The 25,973-nt window shown below is 41.7% G+C and overlaps 1 protein-coding gene across 1 annotated transcript in view; it reads left to right on the forward strand.

Annotated features, from left to right (window-relative positions):
• The window catches only part of SND1 (staphylococcal nuclease and tudor domain containing 1), a 425,897-nt gene that overhangs the window by 145,488 nt on the left and 254,436 nt on the right, over positions 1-25,973 (forward strand). Inside the window, exon 11 of the mRNA XM_030308365.2 lies at positions 5,984-6,073. Within this exon, the coding sequence (XP_030164225.1) occupies positions 5,984-6,073 (90 nt within the window). The remainder of the gene's footprint in view (positions 1-5,983; positions 6,074-25,973) is intronic.

Genomic DNA, 25,973 nt, shown 5'->3' on the forward strand with positions numbered 1-25,973 from the left:
TTTCTTTTTCTTTTTCTTTTTCTTTTTCTTTCTTTTTCTTTCTCTGTTTCCTTTTTCTTTCTCTTTTCCTTTTCCTTTTCCTTTTTCTTTTCTTTTTCTTTTTCTTTTTCTTTTTTTTTTTTCTTTTTAAGACAGAAAACCTCACAAAGATAGTTGGAAGTGCCATGTACATATTCTCAAACCCATTCTTTCCCTCTGTTCCTTTTTTTTTCCACTGCCCATCTCACATCAGTAACCACTGTCTTTGATTTCTTTGCATTTTATACTTTTGTTGCTTATATGCCTCTATGTTGCTTGCGTGTGGTTTTAGTCAGTATTTAAGTGGGATTTTATTGTAGCATTCTACAACTTGCTTTTCCTACTCAATATTTTTTGAAATTTGCTCATTTGTTGGGTTGCTTTAATTTAGCATAACAGCTCTGTAGTATTTGACTCTGGGGTCGTACTAAACATTGTTACTATGAGTGTTGTTATATTTGCTTGCACATATGAGACTTTTCTACGGTATATACCCACCTTTAAGTAGAATTTCCTAGTTATAGAGGTGCATATCTTCAACTTTAACCAAATGATGACAAGTAGCACCATGTCAAGATGCCATAGTATTTGAGCCATTTTTTACTCCCCATCTGTGGTTAACAGGGCATTTGCATTTCCCCACGTTCTCACCTTAAAATTTTTGCCAATGTAGTGGATCATAATTTACTTAATTTCCTTGATGATTAATTAAAAATTACTTTTTTCATATATTTAGTGTCCAGTTGGAGTTTTTTCGTGAAATGCCTGTTTATACCTTTTGTTGGTTCTTCTGTTGGATTGTTTCTCTTTTTTTCTTATTGAGTTGTTACAATTCTTACTTTCTTTACAGAGCAAATCGGAGTAATCAGAATATCCAGTGATTCTTACACCACATCTACCGACCTGACAGTATTTGCATGCACACACCTGAGCTGAATTACGGTGTAAAGAAAGCCGCTCCCACCTTGCCTATTCAAGGACATTGCTTTGGAAGTTCTGTCCTCTCTCTTCTACGTTGTCAGGTTTTTGCTCTCTGCTGGACAATTGCCTGTCTTTTCTCTTATCGAAAATGGAAAACGGAAGTACTTTCTCTTTGCCCTGCCTCCTCTGCCAGCTGCCACGTAATCCCTTCAGACTCCTTTGGGGCACAGCTTTCAAAAGCATTGCATGTGCTTGCTTTTTCCAGTCCTTCACTTCCCATTCCTGGTTCCAGTCAGCCTTCTGCCCCCGCTGCTCACCCAGAACTCTTCTTGTCCAGTTACTGATGGATGACCTCTACTTAGCTTAACGCATCATGCAAATCTTAGTGTCGCCCTCCCCCCCCCCCCCCCCCCCCCCCCCCCCCCCCCCCCCCCCCCGCCCCTGCCCTGGTTTGCTGCACTTGACACCATTGGTCATTTCCTCCTTCTCAATTCACTTTCTTTTTCTGGCTTCTAGGGCCTAATGCTCCGGTAGTTTCCTCCTACCTGGCTCACTGAGTGCTCCTTCTCACTCTCCTTTTACAAATTCCTCTCTTAGCCCTTTTTAATGTTATAATGTCTCAAGGCTCAGTCCTCAAGTCCTTTTATGTGCCAGTCACTCCCAAATGTGTACCTTCAGTTCAGAGCTTTCCTCCCAACTCCACCCTTGTTTATCCAGCCTGTAGACTTGGAAGTCTAGCATGTTAGGAACTAAACTCCTGATCGTCTCCTCTGATGACCCCACCCGTTTTTCCTTTTGCTCACCTAAAAACCCTTGCAGTCATCCTTGGCTCCTCCCTTTCACACCTCTCATGCCTTCTGTCAGAATATTTCCCGATTCTGATCCCTTCTTACCTCCTTCACTGCTCCCTCCTTGATGTAATCTACCACCATTTGCTGCCCAGATTACTGTCCTAGTCTCCTAATGGATCTCTTTTTGCTTTACCCTTTTCTTGCTGTAGTGTCTGTTATCAACAAAGTGGTCAGAGTAACCTTTACAGATGTTAAGTCAGATGTGTGTCTTCAACTCCGATTGCTCTCCCCTTGTGCATGCTGCCATAGCTGCAGTGGTGTCTTCGCTGTTCCTTGAACCCACTCGGGGTCTTGGCTTTGGCTGTTTTCCCCGTCTTTCTCCAGATGGCTCAACCCCATACCTTCTTCGAGGCTTTGTTTTTAACAGACCCTGATCACATTACAACTGTGGCTCTGCACTCCAGCTCGCTCTCATCCTGCTCTGCTTTTTCTATATCTGTTTCAGTTATCAGCTACTAAGTGTTTGTGCTTTGGCCTGTCACTTTGTTCATGAAGTCTTTTCACTAAGGAACTGCTTTAATTTTAGTGGAACCACATTTATTAGTTGTTTTTTTTTTTTTTTTTTTGCCTCATGGTTCCTCCCCCCACCCCTTTATCTTAAAGTTTATTCACTTATTTTTGAGAGCGTATGAGAGGGAGCGAGAGAATCCCAAGGAGACTCTATACCCAGCTCAGTGTGGATCCCCATATGGGGCTCGATGCCACGACTGGGAGATCACGACCTGAGCCTAAATCAAGAGTCAACTGACTGAGCCACCTAGGTGCCCTGGTTTGTATTTTTTCAGGTCTTGTTTAAGAAATCCTGGAGCATCCCTAGGGATATTAGATATTTGAGCTACAGGATGAGCTAGATAAAATTTGGTTTCAGGTTGAGGCCCAAAACTAGGGGGTTGAATATAAGGCCTTGATTGGAGGTCTCTTTCATTCCCTCTAAGTTAGCATTGAACGACGTTTTGGCAATAAGCCAAACAACTCCTGTAAAAATGCCAGGTGTGTCTTTAGATGCTAAGATTTGGGTGTTGGGCCTCCCTTTCCAAACCAGTGAGAGGTATAGATAATTAAAGTTATCTCTAATGTAGGAGTCATTTCAGGGTCTATATGTACCATGTCCTTTCTCAGGATGAACAGTGATTACAGTACATACTGGTTTGTGTATTATCTGTCCACCAGATAAAGCAAGAATTCTCTTCTATTTTTATTTTTTTAAAAATATTTCTGTGCAAATTAGATTCTAAACTAGACAGTCCTTTTTATCAGGCAAGATTCTGCTAAAGTCCTGTTTTCTCAGAATACATTCCATACCTCAATTGCCTCCTAGAGATTTCAGAGGCTTTTATGTACCTGGTAATTTGGAGGAATTGCTTTTATTTTGTGGTTTCCTAGGGACTTCTAATATCTCTCTTGTAAGATGTTTGCAGATGTCAATAGCTACTAGCTCTGAAGGGTTAGAGTAACAAGATCATTCTGTTTTCACTTCTGATACCTTGTTTTCTGCTTGTGCTATTAGTTCTTTCCCAGCTTCATGAGAGACATGTAATCAGACTCTGAAGTTGACCGTTTTTTGATTGGGATATTTGTTGGTATAGTATTTACTTTTCCTTCATTCTTTGAGAGCATTTTGTCTTGGGTCAGTCCTGTTGAGTCTTATTATACTTGGCACCTTTGTCGTGACTCAAAATTTTGATTGGACTGCCTGGATATTTATAAAATATCCGTAACCCTGTATATCTGCCCTGTATTACCCAGAACTCCCTGTACCTGGGCAACTCTCACGTATTCCATTTCCTCTTTTCTTTTTCCTGTAAGAAAAAGTTCAGTTCGGTGTTACTGTTTCTTTAAACATTTTCATATTCAGGGCCATACCTCACTTATTAGGCAGTGATCGTGACACCCCAGGGCTTTGGTCAGGGTATGGCCATCGATGTTCCTGTTACGAGCATGTGGAGGCTCACACATCCAAGAAGGCTCACACATCCAACCCAGTAGAAACTTGGGTTCATTTCTGAACGTGCCTCCTTAACTTCCAAGAAGAGTACCATAATGCTGCTGCTGCCTTTTGGTCACTGTTGTTTGAACCAGAAGAATTAGAAGGCAGTTAGATGACGAATGTGAAGCTCACACTCAAATTATGTGTATTCTCATAAGAGGTTTATCATGGCGATATCAATGAATTGAAATGTTTAAATAACGTGTTCTGGACACCAAAGCTTGATCAGGGTCTAAGAGGAAACACCTATTTCAGTTCCCTTGACCTCAATCTTATCATTAGGATTAGTTTAAATATGGGGTATTAAAATGATAAAGATTTTTTATTTAGGAGGAGTTGGCTATTTATGAGAAGAAATAATTTGAATGCTTCTTTGAGTGTGGAATGGATTATAAAGAGATCTTGTTTTGTCAGAGGTGTAATAGATGGTAAAGGTAAGGCCGGGTGAGCTAACTGTACAGGATGGTAAGCAACAGCACTCTGGGTCAGGAGTTCGTCCTTGATTTTCTTCTTTATTTGTGAATTTTCCCTCCAGCATTAATGGTCCAGGAGATTCTGAAATCTGTACATAGTCTTCTTCTAGCTTGGTTGCGTTTTGTGTGGTGTGTGTGTGTGTGTGTGTGTGTGTGTGTGTGTGTGTCTTTCTCTCTCTCTCTCTCTCTCTCTCTCTCTATATATATATATATATATGTCATTTTTCATATTTCTTTTGTATTTAGTTCATCCAGCCATTACTTGAGTATGAGGGGAGGTACTGTACTTGGCTCTAGGGTCACAGAATAACAGAAGTGGATGGGATTTCTGTTCTTTTGGAACTTCTGGGTTAGCTGGGGAGAGACATTAAAGTAATCATAGCAAGTGATCTAGCTAGCATCTCCCTGTTTCTTTTAACATCCTCCACCCCTCCATTCTCCCCATCAAAAGGCAAACTTTTCTAGACTCCATGTATGTGTCACCATGAGTTAGAATATTGGATTCTTTTTTTATCTGCTCTATCCATTCTGTTAATTCATTTCTTAAAATGCTTCTCATATCTCTTCAGTTTCTACCCATTCCCTCTTCTGTCATTCCTCTAGAACTTTCTCTCATATTCCCCAAGTTCTATGCTTAGAATAGTAACCCTTTTGGGGAGAAGTCTGGGGCCTGTGAGATAATGAAAGAATTGTGTATGTCGATATTCATGCATGTGAGTGTTGTGTTGAAATACTATTTATTCCTGCCTCCTTTAGCTTGCTCTGTTTTTTAAACTCTAATTTTCTTCCTAGTTTTTTCTTACCCTGTAAACTCACATTAATTCAGTGAAACCTTGTCACCTTGTCAGTGAAACATTTCCTGATTACTTCTTTCTTTCCACTTCCCTGAACTCTGATAGCACTTAGTCCCTAGTCTATATCACAGTTTAGCACTTACTCAAAACTGCTTTGTGTTGCCATTTCGTATCTTTTCTTGTGTTACTCTGTTAGGTTGCAAATATTTTGAATCTAGGATTATAACCTGTATTTACAGAGAGCTTTGTATGGGTCTTTTGGTTGGTAGGTGCTTAATAACGGCTTACAGAATAATGGAACTAGATTCATAGTGTATCTATGAATATTTGGAGGGCCCTAATACTTACTGAGCTTCTTCTGTACCACAGTTAATACAGGTGATGACCACTTAGGTTGTTTCCAGGTTGGGTAACTATAAACATTCCATTAGTTACTATTTATTTATTAAAAAAATTTTTTTAATGTTTATTTATTTTTGAGAGACAGAGTGTGAGCAGGGGAGGGGCAGAGAGAGAGAGAGAGAGGGAGAGAAAGAGAGAGAGAGGGAGGGAGGGAGGGAGGGAGAGGGAGACACAGAATCCAAAGCAGGCTCCAAGCTCTGAGGTGTCAACACAGAGCCCCATGCGGGGCTAGAACTCATGGACCACAAGATCATGACGCTTAACCTGCTGAGTCACCCAGGAGCCCCTCCATTAGTTATTTTTGAGTCTATCATGTGAAAAAGATAATCTTATTCCCTATAAAATACTTCATCCAAATATTTATTAATTATTTACGGTGTATCTAGCACTTAGTATCTGTGATATGAGGAGGCAGTATATTTCCAACGTAGCATATTTCAGATGTATTCCAGTGTCTGGTTTTATTGGCTGTGTTCATTTGCCTGTTTTTTGTTTTTTGTTTTTCATTCCTGATGTGATACTGTGTTTTTCTTTTAGGATAAGAACAAGAAACTACGTCCCCTATATGACATCCCCTACATGTTTGAAGCTCGGGAATTTCTTCGAAAGAAGCTTATTGGGAAAAAGGTAAAGGATGACAGAAACATATTTGCAAATTGTTGGGGATCATCGTAAGCTGGGCCCTCGTCATGGAATCCCAGAGACCTGCAGATGACACTCGTCCACCAAGTCAAGTGGAATTACTTTCGATACGAAGAGGGGCGTGTCTGTGTATCGGGAAGTGGTATCCCATGGGAGAAATTGAAAATTGGGGCCCTGACCACAGTGTGATTGCCAAAGCCCTCACAGCATGCTCTTTCCAGGGTCCAGGCTCAATTCCAGTTTCAATAATTGCATATTGCCCTGAGCTTCATTTACTTGGCTCTCTCGTTCCCTTCAGCCACCTCCATTAAAAGTCGGTGCTGCGGGATATGCTATTGAAGGAACGTTTCCTATTTTTTTCTGCCTCCCTTACTTCTGAGGGATAGGTTGGCTGTTGAGAAGAGGGGCTCTCCTGGATTGGGAGTGTGCTTCCTGAAGTGAACTGTGGTGCATATGCCTCCTCCACTTCTTCGGCTTTTGTCATATTTCCTGGAGCTTCTGCTGCAAGTGTGAGGGGAGCCTTGTGTGGTTTCCCAGGAGTTCCTGCGAAGCCTTTGGTGCAGCACATTGACTTTCTAGTCTAGTGCAACAGCTCAGAGACCCTAAGAGTGCATTTCCTTGTGTTCTTAGAGCATAATTGTGACCAGCTACAGAACTTGCCATTCTGGGAGGCTGAGAGTGAGCCTCTGAGCATTCCCTTATTTTCCCTGCCCTCCCCACCGTCAATATTCTGGGCAGGTGTCTGTGTCCTTGATGAACAAAGGAAATGAATGGCATCGTTCCTTTGGTGGCAATTGATGGAAATCTGTTCAAGGAGAGACTAGGATTTGTCTTTTCTGTACTTTGCTTCAGTGAGGGTTGTTCTGGAAAATACCTTGTTTTGGGTTGATTTTTCCTGTATCTTCAGAAAGATAAGGCCATTCTGCTGTATATCTGGCCTTAACACATTAATGCCACATTAGCATTCTTTACCTAAATGCAGATTTTTAATGATGTGACAGGTTTGATAAGGCTCTGGCTTTTGAACCAATGCCAAAGTAGTCTTTCATAAACATAAGCAATTTTTATTGTATACCATAGTCACTAGAAATATAAATTATAACAAAGAGATTTTGAAGTTGGCATGAGATGAAATTGCTAATTTTGAAACAGAGAAACTAAACTGGATTTCCTAAAACGAACGTTAAATCTCCTCAGGTTCCTCCAGAGAATAGGCTCATTTGTCATTGTATAAAACTTGACAGAATGCTGTATTCATTCATGAAGTGTAGTGCGAATGATGGCTTTAAGCCTCTTTCAATTTCTAGATCTCCTGTTATCTGATCTAATGTCGACATCTCTATTTCACCAAGTGTATATCCTATCATTCATTTACTGGCTTATAAACAATAGCATAGAGACAAACAAGGAATTCCCTCAAAAGTGTGGATTTCTATTGAAATCCATCCAAAATCACCTCGAACGGAGTGGTGGTGCATATTTGATTCCTGTGCAGCTGTTTGCGTGGCGTGTGTTCTGACATCCACCTGGTTTCTTTAATAGTGCCCTTGCCTGATTCTGTTTCATCCGTGGGAGCATCGATCACAGCTATTGCAGCCAATGCTGAGTGGTCCTAGAAGGTTAGCCCAAGGTTCTGCTCTCAGAACCTGTCCAGGCCTCTGTAAAGACCTCTGTCTGTGGATAGAAGGACCGACCTCAAGTGTCAGATATGATGGCAATTCTTAAGCAATTAGGTTCCTTCTTGGTGGGAGAAACGTTGTTTACTGGTTCTTCTGCATAAGAGTGATTGGATTCTATTTGTGCTGAGCCCAAGTTTTGTCCCCCACGGTGACATTGTATAAATGATGAATACCGTATCCCCGCGTGGGGAGTAGGATGCCGCTCAGCTCTGCTGGGCCGGAACATTCCTGATGCAAACTGCTTTTCCTGACTCACCACCTGAAACCACTTGCCTGTCTTCTGGGCCCATCAGTTGCGACAGCGAACACCCATGTTTACTCTCGAGTCTGGGAGCAGGCAGGGCAGTTGCTGCCTCAGGGGGGTGGCCAGCACATCATTGCACATTTCTGCCAATTCCCTTCAGACCTCTGCAGCTGTTCAGCATGGCACATGGTGATTAAGAGGCACCGAGAGGGAGCATGTGTGCCTATGCGCCTCTGTGCACGAAAGCTGATTAGGGCAGCCTGTCACAGCTTAAGCAAGATAATGGAGGTAAAATCATCTTTTCTGCCCAGACTATTATTTGACCATCCCAGAGAGTCTATAATATGACAGTTTTGAGGAGTTTCTAGAATGTAGAGAAATAAGATTGAAGGTAAACTGCTGAGGTGCTTTGTTGGGTTCAGTGGTCTCCATTTCAGTTATGGAAATTCACTTCAATTCATTCCCAAGGTGTAATTCTGGCTAAGTGCCTTAATTAATGGAACCACGCACCTCTCCGAGCCTTGGTTTCATCACTTGTGAACTAGGAATATTATTTGCCTTCCCCTGTCTCGTGGGATTGTTACCAGAATCTAGGATATTAGCCTTTCATATTTTTCCAGATGCCAGTCTGTTGTGGTGTTGTGTTTAATAATGCTGCTTCTTATAGAATCTAGCACAGCCTCCCCTTTTCAGTTATCAATTTTTTTTTAACTGGCTCTGAGGTCAAGAGATGTGAATCAGTGTGCAACTAATTTGACTGCCATCAGCCCATTGCACAGATTTTTCTTTTTAGGTTATCTCTCTTTTTTAAAATTTATTATTATTATTTTAAACATTTATTTATTATTCAGAGACAGAGAACGAGCATGGGAGGGTCAGAGAGAGGGGGAGACACAGAATCCGAAGCAGGCTCCAGGCTCTGAGCTGTCAGCACAGAGCCCGACGTGGGGCTCGAACTCACAAACCACGAGATCATGACCTGAGCCAAAGTCGGACGCTTAACTGACTGAGCCACCCAGGCGCCCCCAGCCCATTGCACAGATTTGAGTAGTATTGGTTGGATGTGGTGTCAAGTTTCCAACTTCCACAAAATGATTGCCTGCTCGGGCATTTGTGTATGTGTAAAGTGTGTATGTGTTGTGTAAAGTGTATGTTTGTGTGTGTGTTCTCTGGATGAGAGAGACGTAGAAGGATACGTGTGTATCTTGGAAGTGTTTCAGAAGCTGTCTGACTTGCCATACTGCCTGGTAGAATTCCCTCCCCATCCTCTGTTTACCATCTGCCATCTGTGCTTTCACTGAAATCTTGACTAAGGAATATGCATGGTGAAGAACTGTCTTGTTACTTTCTTCTGGGGTTCTTCATGGCCCCAATATAGTGGAGAAATGGAATCCATGGTAACTTCCACACGTCTTTCAGTTTTGTGGTGTGATATCCTAGGTGTGTATAAGATGGTGAGAATGATGTCCTCCAAAAATAACCAGGGCTGCAGTCTTCTTCTAGCAGCGGGAGCAGTGTCTTTCTGTGTATATATATTTTTCTTCCTTAGAGAAGGTCAGTCTATTGAAAGGAAGAGTGTGGGTGCCTAAGTCATTTTGTTCTCAGTGGAAGAAGGTAATGGTAACTGGGATCTTCACTGGGAATTTTCTCCCAGCTACCTCATAGAATCTCGAAAGTAGAATCTCAAAATATTTTAAGTCTATGTAATACAGCATTTACAGATGACTTTTAAATCACTGTAACTCCTGGGGCGCCTGGGTGGCGCAGTCGGTTAAGCGTCCGACTTCAGCCAGGTCACGATCTCGCGGTCCGTGAGTTCGAGCCCCGCGTCGGGCTCTGGGCTGATGGCTCAGAGCCTGGAGCCTGGTTTCCGATTCTGTGTCTCCCTCTCTCTCTGCCCCTCCCCCGTTCATGCTCTGTCTCTCTCTGTCCCAAAAATAAATAAACGTTGAAAAAAAAATTTTTTTTTTTTTAAATAAAAAAAAAATAAATCACTGTAACTCCTGTCCCTTAATTGCACAGTTTCCATCACCATGGGAACTGTTGCATTCAGACTTGTAACTGTTTGGACAGTTGAGGGGTCAAAAATGGACAGGTGGAAGAGATGGAATCGCAAGAAGCAAGAGTGCATGGAAGCTTCGGCCCTGGCATTATATGCTCAGTCCAGGCTCTCCTATCTCCACTGAAAATTGAGCATTTTTCTTGATAAATGCAGACACTTGGAAAGTTACTGGGATATAAATAATACCAGGAGTTATTTCAAATTCATATTGCTTTAGAGGATTCTTCTCTTTTGGAAAGTTTGTACTTTTCTTCCTGAAGTTCGTACTTTTGGGGGCATGGAACTCCTTGGGGTAGATGGAAACGATCTTCATGTGCACCAGACTCACAAATCCGTCATGTCCAAAACCAAAGTTGTGATAGCCTGTCAGAAAATTGGGGCTCCTCCCGTGTTCTGGAAGTCATGCCTCTCTGTTGCTGTTGGAGACATCTTTGACACCTTCTCTTCCTTAACCCCCTTATTCCAGTCCCTCACCAACTCCTGCTGTGTAGATATGTGCATTTCCTCTTCCTTCCATTGTATTGCTGCTGTCTTGTCTTAGATCTCCTCTCACTGAGGCTCTTGGAACTTTTTTAGTGCTTTTCCCATAGCCACTCTTTCCCATTGCAGTCCATTCTCCACCTGCAGCTACTGGGAGCTTCACCAATGACAGTAACATTGTGCTCTGCCATTGCCTAAGGCTTTGGCTTCTCATTGCTTCCTTTGGCTTACTAGGTCCTGCATAATGTGGTTCCATCCCGCTTCCCAGAAAGAAGCTCCTACCCCTTTTCTTATCCACCTCCTGGCCTCCTTTCTGGCATTCCATTAGGTTTCTGAACTACATTATGCTCCCTCTCACTTCAGGGCTTTTGCACTTGGAATTTGTTCTGTTCGGGATACCCACTTTGTCCTCCTTTCCCCTTCCTTATTAATCTCACAATTATCCTTCAGATTTAATTTAAACTTGACTTTGTGGAGAAAGTCGACCCCCCTTTTCTAATATTTTCTTCACAGTTTTTCACATCTTAATGTATTTGAGAGATTCTCTGTTACTATCTCTCTCTTGTTAGATTCATTATATTAGGCCAACTGGGGCCCACATCTGTTTTGCTCAGTACATGCAGTTTATGATGCACAGTAGGTGCTCAATAAATTTCTTCCAAATTAATTAACTTTAGGGGAAAATGGGAGCAATGGGATGAAGGCTGTGTGGATCCAGATATGAATATATTAAGGGTGGTAGGAACTGGCCCTACCTGATTTGCCTAGGGTTAGCCAGATGTGGAAGACGTGGCACGAGATTATCTCTTCGTGTCAGGACTCTCGAGTCAACCTGGAAATGGTTGATACTACATATAAATGATCTTCCCTCTATTTCTGGGTTAATGTGCTTTGAGAACCGGTTGGTGACCCAACTACTGTTAATAGCCTTATTTCCTTAGGATGCCAACTATAGATGAAAGATGTGGCTTGTTCGCAATTTGGTGAATACTTACGTATGATTTTCATGCTGTTCCAATTTGTACTGTGAACTAGACAGACTTCTTGGGACACTTTACATAACGCTCATTCAAGCTTAACAGGGTCAGAGCTGTCATTCATTGTCCTTTGTGGTAAGCACGGAGTATTTAATTTTACTTAATTTACTTAATTTTACTCCATCCCAAGATGTACCATTCCTATTTTTACAGGTAAAGAAACTAAAGCTCATAGAAATTAAGTGTTTTATCTAGGTGTCTATGCATTTCATTGCTGTGCTAAATTAAAGGTCTAGAAAGGCCCACCACCATATTGTGTTACTGAATAATGTAGATACATAGGGTCATGGTCCTCTTTGGGATAACATCAGTTCTTGTATATAACACATACCTGGCATACTACAAGAAGTTGATTTCTGTAGCTGTAGGATCCTAGTCTACAGATCTCAGCAGGTGATAAGAGCACCATAGATCAGCCCTTTGAATGCCTTCAGCCCTCTAGACATGATCTCATTAGTCTTTGAGATGTCCCTGTGAAGTGATGTTTCATCAAATTGTTCTTTGGAGAAACCTGTGTCAGATTACATGTTCTTCTGCTAGTTACACAGACAATGTGAGGTCATAGGTAACATTGCTAAGCCAATGTTGAGGCTTGATTTCCTTTTCTCTTTGATCTCTTGGCATAGGTGTGACTTGGGGGCATCTGGGAGAAAGGAAAGGTCAGGTTGCTTTTTCATCTTGGCCCAAAGCCAGGGAGAGTTGAGGCGCACTCAGTGCTCCTTCCCCTGTGCAAGGACAGATCTCTGAAGGTACCTGGAGGAACATTCCTTAGCAGAAGCAGTTTTTCACTCATCTTTTGGAAGCTCTTCAAGGACCTGGAGCTTTCTTGAGGAGGAACTCCTTCACTCCTTGCTTGTTATTTAACAGGGCCATCCTTTTCCTTAAAAACACTTCTAAGTTCTGTCTTTTGCAGTGTGTTACTTAATCAGCTGTGTTGAGTGCAAAGCTGGAAGTCAGCGGATTTTTGTTCTTAATTACCTGCGATGTATTTTAGTTTGGTTTTTATAAACATTTCCTTTGTCATCTCCTCATTTTCCACTTCGTATTAATTTGATTCACTCATGATATGGAAAAGTCCTTTACGTTAGTGATCAAAACAGGCCCTGAGGTTGTGAATGAGTTGTGATTTAAATTGACAGGTTTATACGAGGTTGCTTGTCCTTGCCTTCTCTGGGCCAGCTGTTACCATCAATGTGGCTGTAAATTTTTTGAATAAATGACTGTAGATATTCACCAAATCCAGAGATGACTTGAATGACTTATAATTTCTGACTGCTTTTTTCTAGTAAGACTTCTCCCACTTAGACATGAAGGCAATGTGTCAGGATGCATTGGAGACCAAGGGTCATCTACATGCCCTTTACCTTATGGACTTTGGGAATGATCCTTGATTCGTTAGCTCACTTATCTAGTGAAAGTAATTAACAAAACTGTAGAGTTGTCTGTTTCTGAAAATTTGGCCGTTGTCGGCAAGGTAGCTTTCTACCTGCTGCCACCTAAATGCCTTTTTTTTTTTTTTCAACATTTTTATTTATTTTTGGGACAGAGAGAGACAGAGCATGAACAGGGGAGGGGCAGAGAGAGAGAGGGAGACACAGAATCGGAAACAGGCTCCAGGCTCCGAGCCATCAACCCAGAGCCTGACGCGGGGCTCGAACTCACGGACCGCGAGATCGTGACCTGGCTGAAGTCGGACGCTTAACCGACTGCGCCACCCAGGCGCCCCTAAATGCCTTTTAAGTAATGAGGTTCTTGAATGTTTTATGTGCAGCTTTTGAAAAGTACCTCTGCGCTTTCAGGGCCGTCAGGGTGTGTAGCTGAGCACATTGCTTCTTGGTGAAAGTGTGGTATTTGTATGAGGTATATTGTAATATCCTCTTCAAAAAGCATCTGTCTCTAAGTTAAATGAAAAAAGCTAAAACCTTCAACTGCATTCCTGGAAATTTCTGTATGCTCACCTGTGGGAAATGATTCACTAGCTACCAGAATCCTCGAGATTCTCCGATCTGGGTAATACTCTTATGTTGTTCTGCTTATTATTAAAGACTCTTCCCTGGACTCCCAAGTTGCTCACAGTTTTCTGGTGAAAGTTCTTCTGTTTAGAACATGATTTGTGGTCAGTCTCTCTTAAGCCACCCACTCCAGATCTTTTTGGCTAGGTTTCTGAAATGTCGTCCTTGGGGCTGGAACTTTCCATGCTTATTCTCTGCAAACTAGGATTTTATTTTAGGGGGAGATTTGTGCTGAATCAGCTCAGCTGTGTTTGGGGGTAGGGAGAGGACAGCCTTTTTTTTCCCTCTTTAAAAATAACCCTTATGTGCCAAAAACCTTACAAAATGTGCTGAATTGCAAATCTTCGAACGTTCTATACCTCCTGGTTTACAGAGACTAGATTCTTTTGCACTTGCGCTCTGTGACAGTGTACAGAATGTCTCATGTTGTAGACGAGTGTAAAGTGGGATGGGGTATAGATGTACTCAACTGGAAAAGAAACTCGACTCTTGCTATCTTTCTCAATATTATTTTCTCCAGTAGTTTCATCTTAAAAGGACCTATAGAGAGACAGTGCATGTAACTTTTCTAATAACAAAAAATTCTTAAAGAAAACATCCTGTACGTGTTTGCAAAATAATACATCATTGAGAATCGGTGAATTCCATTTTTAAGCACTGACTTTCCAGGGTTTCCTTCTCTGTGACCTCTCTTGTTGATTTGTTTGTGTTTTTTACATTCGGAGAGTTAGGCTAATAATTCTGGTTACTTGCATGTTTCTTTGCCGAGGGTGTAACCAACCTGTGTATGTACAAGAAGGCAGTGTATACAGTGTTTGTTGGTTCTAAGGTGGAGGTTTCGTCAACTCCTCACATCCGGGTGATAGAAATGGTGTTTTCGGACCATATCTTCATAATTAGGGTCGTGTAGTTGTAAGCTCCTTGTTTTAATGTGTTTAAAGTCTGAGTGAAGTCTTTTGCTCTTATCTGAAACAAGTTCATTTATTGATACCTGGAACTGCCTTCTTATTTTCGCTTGCTAGTTAACTTTTCTCTGGCAAGTTTTCAGGTATGCCTAAAGTTTTGCAATGTTATTTCATGAGGATTGCTGGCTTGGGCAGTCTTTCCTGGTATTTTCATGGTGATAGGTATAGTGGGCTCTGTAGTTTGCTGCCCCCCCCCCCCCCCCCCCGGTTCATCCATTTGGAACCTCAGAATGTGATCTTAGGTGGAAATAGTTCCTTGCAGATGTAATTGAAGTTGAAATGAGATCATACTGGATTTGTGTGGGCCCTACACTCAATGACTGGTGCCCTTATCAGAAGAGGATGGGACACGGAGGCCAACAGAAAGCCATGTGATAGCGGACGTGGAGATTGAAGTGAGGTAGTTGCGAGTCAAGAAACGCCAAGGATGGCCAGGAGCCACCAGGAGCTGGGAAGAGGCAAGGAAGGATTCGTCCCTGCAGCCTTCAAAGGAGGAGTATGGCCCTGTCAACACATTGATTTCAAACCTGAAATATTCACAAGGAAAATAGTCTAGCTTCTTCATGTGTCTGACCACTTGGCTCTTGGTTAGAGTTCTCGTTCCTGGGTTTGTACCTTGGTAATGACCTCCTCTGCAAAATTAATCCAAAGGAAAGGGTCTGAATGTTCTTTTCACCTCTCGTCTCCTCCCTGCCTGTGTTGTCTTGCTTTTTTATCTTTGCATTTATTCTTTTGTCATTACTTACCTTGGTTTATGCATTTGCTGTAGAATAATTGATACTTGAGAGCACGTTTCTAGTTTTGTCAGTAGGCTCACCCTGACACTTGTCCCGTTTCCCTTCCTTGGAGGATGAATGCTGCTGTCCACTTAAGAAGGCTGCCATAGCCAGGGCCTCTGTGGCTTCTACTTCAGTAATTAGCAGCATTTTGAAATATGGCGTGCTCTGGGAGGAATCATTCCTGGCAATAGCTTTTGATGAACCATGCTCATTCCATTCAAGGGTGATGAATAGGACATTAGGAATAATTACAAGTCTGTATTCTGGAGCACCATGTCTAACGTTTTGCCTGCAGAGCTATGCATGAATTTCTTTCTGTAATGATAGGAATCTCAGGTTTTGTCTTCAACCAGGCCTTTTTGAGCCAGGTATTTTTTTCTGCAACTTTGCCTTTTCTCTTCTTCTGGTTTCAGCAAGTGTTTGGATTGGGCTGTGCTGGGCAGATGAGCAGTTAGTCATCTTCTGAAGACAAAGGTCAAGTCGACTTACTCTCTTTGAGGACTCAGTCCCTGAAACTTCGGTGATGCCTAATTGCTTGATATGTTAAGAAGGCCAGGAGTGGTAGCCTAGTGAAATCAACTCATTTTTATTCATTTACCGGATATTTTTTTGAGCAACTACTATGTGGCGTACCTTATTCTAGGCATTTGGGGTAGAGCCTTACAAACTCCTGTTCTCGTGGACTTTTAGAAAAGGTACATATGATTATTAGGTACCTTCATGGAGGTAAAGTCAAGATGAATAAAATATCATCTGTGTCACCAGTTGCTTACAGTCTAACTGGGGCAAGATTACGTCAAAACGGGTGAAGTTGAGTAGGAACGTATTTGAAGAACTGGCGAGATAGCAGAAATGTGTCTCTTGGCGGTATTAGCTTAATACTAATATGAATTATACAGACGATAGTTGTCTGTCAGAAGCAGGAGAGGTCTTAACCTGCTGTGTGACCTTACCCACTTACAGGTTTCCACTACCACATGTACTGCTGACACTCGCATGTGAATATTTCCACTCGTAACTTCTTTCTCCTCCTACAGATGTTTCCAGCTGCTGACCACTGGTTACTCAAATACAGATTCCAGTAAATAGGTGACATCTATTACATCCAAAATGTAGCTCATGGCCTCCATATGATTTTTCATCCCTGCCCACAAACTGTCTTGATTACCTTTGCTCTTGGTCTTAAATAATGTCTCCCCTGTCCATTGTCCTGAACTTTAGAGTCTGCGATGTCCTTATCCTAAGTTCGCCTGATTCTGCCACAGTTATCTTTTTCAAATCCTCCTTTTCACAATACTGCCAGTGACTGTTAGTCTCTTTGCTCCTCATATTATATCTCAATTTAATTATTGCAGCTCCACCTTAGGTGGTTGGCCTGCTCCTTCTGGTCTTTGCACACTTTCGTGTTACTGTCAGACTGCCTTCTGTATGCACACTCCTGATCCTTCCACGAACTCTGGGGATCTCCAGATGCCTCCAGTAAAACATCTAATTCCTTAAGTGAACGTAAAATCAAAGGCGGTTGTGTATAAAATACCGTGATGCCATTTCCAGTCTTCCTATTGTACGTTCATAGAGTGTGTCACAAAGAATTTCTCACCATTCTGTGGACACGGCCCAGCCCTTTAACACCCTCCTGCCTTCGCACTGTTTCTCTTAAGCATCTTCCCAATGTCCTGTATTCCAGGGCTCCCCATGTAAGTTTGGGCTCTCCAGCCTCCTTGCATACTTCTGTGCCCACTTCTCCTGGAGCATTTTCCCAGTCGACCTCCTCTCCCAGCCTACAGGGCAGAGAGCTTACCTTACTTTTGTTCAGCTCGCAGTCCCTGACGTCGGGAATCTGGTTTGATCCCCAGCAAGTCTTCACAGAAGAGGTTGGATTTGTCCTGTATCTAGAAGGTCTTAAAGTTTGGGGAGAAGGGAAGCAAAAATAAGATAAAACAGAGAGGCAGACACTCCTTAAGAGACTCTTAAATGCGGGAGAACAAATGAGGGTTGCTGGTGGGGGTAGTGGGTGGAGGGCCAGGTAAATGGGCGATGGGCATTAAGGAGGGCACTTGTTGGGATGAGCACTGGGCATTGTATGTAAATGATGAGTCACTAAATTCTGTTTCTGAAATCGTTATGCTATATGTTAACTAACTTGGACTTAAACATTTAAAAACAAGAAAGGTTGGGGATATGTAGATATACGGAGAAGGGATGCAGAGAGCTCACATTGTAGTTCTAAGCCAGGGAGCTGGTTTCCTTGTCGCCTGCTTTCTTTAATTTCCTCATCCTGAGAGACTTTGAGCCTGGCTTCAGTGAAACTCTAGGCATGGTGTTGTCTGAGAGACAAAGGCATTAAAAATATGTAGATAAGTATATGCTTTTTCTCTTGAAAAAGAGAAATGAATTATGATTGTGAACTCACCTCCCCACCTGGCTCGGTGTCTAGTGCAGCCTGCCCCTCACTGCCAGGCTGCTCTTTTGACGTTTTTTGTGCTGCTGCCTGAGCAGGCCTTCCTGGGTGCTAGAGTCTGGTCTGGGGCTTGTTTCTGTGACTTTACTTCATAGTCAGAAGTGTGCAGTATTTGTAATTTGTTCTCTTTCAAATTGATTTGACGGGGATTTAGTGGGCAAAATTAATATTTTTTTATTTGAGTCTCCATTATTTTAAAACTTGGTGGCCCCTGACTACTCCCTGCTCTTCCCATCCTCCCCGACTTGGGGTTCATAATGTCCCTAGTCTCCAATAATAGTTTGAATGAATTGAAAGTAAGTTGCTGACTTGCTCCACTTTGCCATTTCTGCAGTATATGGGGTACCTTTTAGCCTGGCAGTTTCCTGCTGAGCCCAGCTCCTCGGAGCCTGGCAGGCTCAAACTTTGATGGTAGAGGGCTGAGAAAGGAGAGACCAGTTAGAGCATCTGACTTCTCCCTGCTAAGCCAGGTTTCTGCCACTTCTAAACCTCTCGGCCCTTCTCTTATATTTAAAAAAATAGGGGCGCCTGGGTGGCGCAGTCGGTTAAGCGTCCGACTTCAGCCAGGTCACGATCTTGCGGTCCGTGAGTTCGAGCCCCGCGTCGGGATCGGGCTGATGGCTCAGAGCCTGGAGCCTGTTTCGATTCTGTGTCTCCCTCTCTCTCTGCCCCTCCCCCGTTCATGCTCTGTCTCTCTCTGTCCCAAAAATAAATAAACGTTGAAAAAAAAAATTAAAAAAAAAATAAATAAAAAAAATTAAAAACAAATGGCCGGGAAGGGAAGAAAATACGGAATTAGAAGAAAGAAAGGAAGAAAATCCCAGAAGTGACTTGATCACTGGTTAGAAATTAGGTGAACAAGTTTTGGTGAAATGGTACCTACCACATGGCAGCTGGTGAAGTTCTTGTTTTTTTTGTTTTTTTTTTTAAATTTTTTTTTTTTTAACGTTTATTTATTTTTGAGACAGAGAGAGAGACACAGCATGAACGGGGGAGGGATAGAGAGAGAGGGAGACACAGAGTCGGAAGCAAGCTCCAGGCTCTGAGCCATCAGCCCAGAGCCCGACGCGGGGCTTGAACTCGCGGACCACGAGATCGTGACCTGAGCCGAAGTCGGACGCTTAACCGACTGAGCCACCCAGGCGCCCCTCTTGTTTTTTTATTGACTCTCAACAGCTAAGAGATGTAATCTTAAGTGTATAGTCTGAGTGTTCACAAAGCCTCTGTTTCTTCATTTGTAAATTGGACAGGATATTTTGACAGCTGTGATTTCTTAGGTGCACTAGAGTAGGGAGGGAACGGTAGCAGAGCTGTATTAGGAGTAACTTTTGGACAGGACAGAAAGAAACTGTTTTAAGTTCCTCGGGACGGAAATACAAACTAGTATCTGAAAAGCAGGCCTCCAGCCTTTTCTACAGCTTATCAGCCCACATTACAGTGAAGAGGTAGGACGTTTCTGTCATTTCAGAGGCAGGAAGACACGGCAGCTAAAGTTTGTGTATGTTCATATTCTTACGCTACACACGAATTCCTTTCTTTCAGTGTGCCTTATTTGCTTAAATTGTGAGATGCGAAGGAATGGAACGGATGGAAAATACATCCTCTAAAAAGATGATCTTACTAAAAAAATCCAGAAAGGCTCAATTAGTCATCGTAGTATATCCAATCAGACTCTGGTATAACCACATTTACTGATAAATGTGTATTTTTCCTAGTAGAGACTCTGGGGCGGGGGGAGCACCACAGAGAAGCTGGCAGGTTTCCATGGCCTGAGTTGGCTTCACTTCACAGGATGGGCTGAAGGTAGAAAAGCTTGGGCACCTGGAGCCCCAGACCTGAAGTGCATCTTATCGTAACTCCATGACCTTGGATGTGTTCTTTTTTTTTTTTTTTTTAATTTTTTTTTTTTCAACGTTTATTTACTTTTGGGACAGAGAGAGACAGAGCATGAATGGGGGAGGGGCAGAGAGAGAGGGAGACACAGAATTGGAAGCAGGCTCCAGGCTCCGAGCCATCAGCCCAGAGCCTGACGCGGGGCTCGAACCCACGGACCGCGAGATCGTGACCTGGCTGAAGTTGGACGCTTAACCGACTGCGCCACCCAGGCGCCCCGGATGTGTTCTTTTATATTAGCTCTTAGTTTCCTTATCGTGAAAGGGGAGCGAACTGTCAATCCCAAATATCTGTTCCTAAACCCAGTAGTGAAGATTTTTTTTTTTTGTCCTGTTAGCACTGATTGACCTACCTGATGCTTTTATATTTCTATAAGTTTCATCTTTTGCTACCAAAGGTTTATTTTAAATATCAATGAATGTGAATACCTGTGGTAGACAAAATGATAAGATTAAGGAGGTTATGTGTGTAAGACACACACACCTGAGTCTTGTGACCACTGGGTGATTCTTTATACTAAGAGCAGTGAATGTCAGGAGACTGTTGGCGAGCTGCCATATAAATCTTTACCTACCGCCTCTATGAAGCAGCTCTAATTAGCTTTTACCCACCAGCTCTCTCCCTCCCCAAGAGGAGGCTAGGAAATTGAATTCATTCTTTTCCTGTTTGTGCTTATGTTACTGAGTTATAGTTAGAGCATCTTTTATGTCTTTTCATCTGAATGTTGGGTCTGAATGGTTATGGTTCGGGTTACAGTCTGGTTTACCAGTGGGGCAAGGGCCTCTTTTCTCCTTTTTTAGGACCTGTGTCTTCAAATGATTTTCTCCCTTTTGAGAGCTGGTGTTTGTTTCCTTCCATCATTCATCAATTCACTAAATTTTGAAATGATGGCTTTAGAAGCCAAATCCATCAGAATGATTGATTCTCTGACGTCTCGGTCTGGCACTGTTTCCGCACTTCCACACTGTCCACCAGGTTCTCTCGTGGCCAGCGGTGCCGCCAGCTGTGTGGAAGAAAGGTAGCACGTGGTTTGAACTCTCCATGTGTGAAGTTGTTGAAGATGAAAGACAAAGATGAATCGTGTTGTTGCTCTTCCGCTCTTCTGGTTTGGTGGTCACTAATCATAACTTTCCAAAGGGAAAATCGTAATGGGATCGCAAAATGTATTAGACTTAAATGCTATTTTCTCTACCAGTGGAGAATGAAAGTGGTGTTGATAGTCTCTTTATCCCTCCCTTTACGGGCACAAAGTTCCTCTGCTTTTCCTTTTCTCTCGAACCTCCTTGTTGTTTTCCTTCCTCCCTCGATTTAGTCTTCCTTTCCCCTCCCGTTTCTCTGCCTTCCATTTTCCATCCCCCTCCTCAAAGGTGCGTAGACCTTCAACACGAGCAGCTTCAAAATTCATAGCCTGTAGTTGCTCTCATCTTCCAGTACACACACCCCATCTGCCGTACTGTCTGACTTGGCTGTGGCAGTGGATCCCTGGGACCTTTCTGGCCTTACGAGGAAAAAAGTGATTTGCTAAATGTCATTTTTTCTTGTTTCTGTTCTTCCTCTCAGCAGCATGAAACTTGGTTCAGTACCAGAGTTGCTGGAGCATTTGCTTCTCTGAACAAGGTCCACTTAGTTCGCTTGATGGTTCCAGGTTCTCTTTGGGCTTGGGTCCTCTTGGACGAACATGAAAATTTCCAGGCTAGGTAATAATTGTGGTACATTCAAAACTCTTGAGTGCTTTAATTGTCATTTCTTAGTGTTTTGGGAAAAGGGAAGACACGAATGAGGAAGCAATTGCCAGTCACTTTTTTCAGTCTGATTTCCCTTCCCACAGGGTTTCTAGTTGATGGGCCAGGGTATGTGTGTCCTTGCTAGACATTCTAATGCCACCTCTGCTTGGTGCTGCCCCAAGTACAAGTATGAGTGAGGGGCTTGAGCATTGTATCCACAGGAAAAGAGAAACTATTTGGATGGCTCAGGAAGCCTTGGGAAGCTGGTTGCGTGGCTTAACTTCCTGGAATTCACGTTCACGTTTGTTTCTTCCTTGGCTGCATGTCATCATCCCTGTCCTCCAAATCGTGTGTGTCCAGGGTGATGAGTAGCAGTGCAGAGTTGATGGCTCTGGGTCTTGCTTTTTCCCTTCCTTCAGAGACGCTTTGTGTTGGTGTGATTTCCATAACAAGGCAAAGATACTTTTCCTTATAGGATTTTTTAAATTTAATTTTTAAACAGCCAGGAAGACAGAATTCAAAACGTTTTTGTGGTTTTATTTGACATAGCAAGTTCTTTACTTTAAAAAAAAAATAGATGTAGATATCAGTTTTAGAAAGCACATATATGGATAAAGTAGTGATTCTTTTTTTATTTCCTCCTAAAGATTTTCATAGTCAAATCAAGAAACTAAATGCTTTTGGTTGCTTCATTTGCTGAAATAGAAATTTGGAAGTCATTTGGCAAGATAGCCAGTGCAGAAACCTAGGATATTTTTTGACAGACTATTGTATAAAATAGGCAGACATTTAAATTAGTTAACATATCTTTTATCTTTTAGACACTTTTATTTACTAGGAAACCAATAACATTGATTTAAGTTTTTCCTTTTTCTTTTTGGTATGGTGTTCACCTCTTATATTGATTATTTTGAGTAGGTAATTTGTTTCATTTGATTTCAAAACTCAAATGATAATAAAGGGTATACAGTTGGGAGAGCTCCCTTCTACCCTCCCCTGGTCCTTTGTTAATTCAGTTTTACCTTCTCAAACAACCATTATTACTATTTCCTTGTGAATCTTTCCAGAGATATTTTAGGCCTATATAGGCAGATGTTTGTGGGTGGGTGGATATTCTTTTCCCTTTTAACACAAATGCTAGCATCATAAATACAGTTAAAATTTTGTACAGATAACCAGAAATAGTATCCTTGCATTTGTATTTATGTGCTTAAAAATACTAAATGGTTGTTGTTGATCTGCACAATTTAGGGAAAGCTTAGAATCTTCCTACAAAATTTCAGCCTAGTTTTCTTTGCGGCCATAATTTTCCTACTTGAAAATGTAATTATGCATTCTGCTAATATTGGTGATATTGTCCATTCTATTTTGGTTATGATACTGTATTTTGTTTTTGGTGTTGTGTTACAAATAACATTTACTGCCTATTTTGTCAGTCACAAAAGCAACACTGATTGTCTCTTCTAAAAATATATTAAAAAAAAAGAAGAAAGAAAGAAAGAAATTAAAGCAAAGGAAACTCCTACCCAGGGGTAGTATCTATTAATACTTGAGTGTATATATTCCAATCTTCTTTTTATATATTTGGGTATTTGCATAATTTTCAACTTAGCTTGTAATTGTATGGTACTTACTGTTTTGTAACCTTCACTATGATGGTTTCCCTGTGTCCTTAGACTTCTACCTGAGATACTTTTGTCATTTAATATCAAGTGAATGTTTAATCAATATCTTAATGTTGCCTATTTGTAGTGGTTTAGCATATGGACTTTGGAACCAGACATGGGTTTGAATCTCTGGGGTAGCATTGCTTAACACAGACCTGTCATGAGCATTAAGTGAGGTACTATATGTTAAGCATTAGGTACAATGTTTGGCATATCATCAGAACTCAATCGATAATTGCAAACTACTGAGTCAGGGCTTAGGAAAATTAAGAACAGGGAGCAGTATATAATATGACGACCACAACAAACTGGTTCTAGTCTCTGTCTTGATAAGGTTGGTTGAAAGCTAGAGAGAGGGGCAACCGAAAAGGCAACACGTGGGAAAGTGGGGAGGAATAGAGAGTGAATTTTTATGAGAAACAGCAGCCAGCATTCTCTTTTGCTTAGGCCCTGTTTCCTTCAAAGCCAGTCTAACAAGTTTAAAGTCTATTGCTTGCCCTTCTTCTTAAGATTGTCTTTTTGAGCCTAGGTGCTCTTTGGCCCTTGACTGGGTTGGCCCTGACTTGGGTGCCTGACTTAGTGAGGAAGTGGGAGTGGGCGTGGGTAACCAAGAGCTTGGAGAGAACTTTACGTGCTGTTTCCTTCTTTTCTGAGAATTCTGGTATGTTTTTCACAGCCTGATAGAGTTCCCATGGGAACTGGCAGGAGCTCTGATGAGAATTTAATTTACTGTGACCCAAAGGAAGGGAAATAAAGAGACAAGTATGCCCCATCCAGCAATTCCCCCACCCCCTTCTTTCTGAAATCCCACACTTGAAGCTAAAAATTGAGAAGTCTCCTTCTAAACTTACCTATTCAACCATACCGTTTGATCATTAGAACTAAATGTTGGATACCCTGCCTTTCCGCTCTCCAAACGAAAGCTCAATTAATTAATTCAGTATTTCAAAATATTATTTATTTGACACTTTTTCTTTTAAAAGATTTGACACTTTTTCTTTTAAAAGCTGGACTGTTAAGTTGAAGAGTAGTTAATTCAGATACTCATTAAATTTGAAGTAATGCTGTGAAGCGTTTATTTCTAATTCCATAGGCAGTACATTTTGTTTAAAGTACCGCACCTGATGCTTCAAGTGAGAGTTCTCTTAAGATTTGTATTATAGAGTGATGATTTTTGGTCGTGCATATCTTTTTTTTTTTTTTTTTAATGTTTATTTATCTTTGAGACAGAGAGAGACAGAGCATGAATGGGGGAAGGTCAGAGAGAGAGGGAGACACAGAATCTGAAACAGGCTCCAGGCTCTGGACTGTCAGCACAGAGCCCGACACGGGGCTCGAACTCACAGACCGCGAGATCATGACCTGAGCCGAAGTCGGACTCCCAACCGACTGAGCCACCCAGGCGCCCCTGGTCGTGCATATCTTTAGTCAACACTTAAGCAACTGAGGATTTACTGGTGCTACGTATGGAAAATGAAGTACAAATGCTGCTTTATTTTATTATTTTTTTTAAATGTAGGCAAACTGGCTATACAGATACAGTGTCATAGTGTAATTTTTCCATACTGTTACTTTCGTTTCCATTGATTCTAAATGGTGTCCTTTTTTACTGTTTAGTGCATAATAACCAAACGTTTGATTGAAATAAATGACCAGATCTTCTATACATCCTCAGCCCTGTTGTCATTTATCATTGCAGGAAAATTGACACTTTGAATCTGTCATAGAAAGGCAGTTATAAGAAAACTTCATTAAAAAAAGTAGTGAGGTTTTATTTTGTTTTGTAAACATCTAAGCCAAATTCCCTCATGTAATTAAATCTATTTCTCTCCTTGGTCATTGGACACAGAACAAGTGTCCGAGGCCACCTCAGTGATTGCCTTCATGTTATCTGAAACTTCATAAGCCTATTTTAAGGGCTAAACCAACTTAGGTTTAGGATTGAGTCCCTTTGGCCAGATAGCCTGGAATGTGAATTCTGATTTCATTCATTTTCACTGTGTTAATCACTTCATCTGTTTTTGTCGTCATTGTGGTAGAGCTAGCATTCCCACTGCTAGGAAAAGAGGAAGGATTCCTTTGCAGTTTCCACAGATACAAATCCCTCCCTTCCTTCCTTCCTTCCTTCCTTCCTTCTTTCTTTTCTTTTCTTTTTTCTTTTTCTTTTCTTTTCCTCCCTTCCTTCCTTTCCTCCTTCCTTCCTTCTTTTCTTTTGGTTCTTTTCTTTTTTTTCTTTTTTCTTTTCTTTTCTTTTCTTTTCTTTTTTTCTTTTTTCTTTTCTTTCTTTCTCTTTTATTTTTGAGAGAGATAGAGACAGACAGACCAGGTGCCAGCAGGGGAGGAGCAGAGAGAGAGGGGACACAGAATCTGAAGCAGGCTCCAGGCTCAGCTGTCAGCACAGAGCCCGACATGGGGCTCGAACTCAAAAACTGTGAGATCATGACCTGAGTGGAAGTCAGACGCTTAACCAACTGAGCCACCCAGGTGCCACCATTTTTATTTAAGTTTGCATTAAAAAATGATTGCGGAATGGAGTGTCTTCATTTTGGGTGGTTCTGACATCTTGCTACTGTTTATCATCCTGTTCCTTTAGTTCTCAACTTGAAAGCTTTGCAAACCTCTAATCTGAACTTTTTGTGAATAACCCCAGTGACTTCCATCTTCGGTTGTGATTTGCCAGATTTTTTACCTGTGTTTGGGAGGAACGTTATACAGTTACCATTGATTTGTAAGTTATTTTTGAAAATAAGGAAGTAGGAGCATATGAGTGCTGAATAAAACTTGGTCAGTAATAAAAATTGGTCAGTTGATTACAAGCCTTGCGAAGACTTACGTAGAGACAGCGAATTTAGTCTCCTCCGTTATCAGTGACACACAGGTTA

This window comes from Lynx canadensis, chromosome A2, assembly GCF_007474595.2.
Source record: "Lynx canadensis isolate LIC74 chromosome A2, mLynCan4.pri.v2, whole genome shotgun sequence".
NCBI classification, from domain to species: domain Eukaryota; kingdom Metazoa; phylum Chordata; class Mammalia; order Carnivora; family Felidae; genus Lynx; species Lynx canadensis.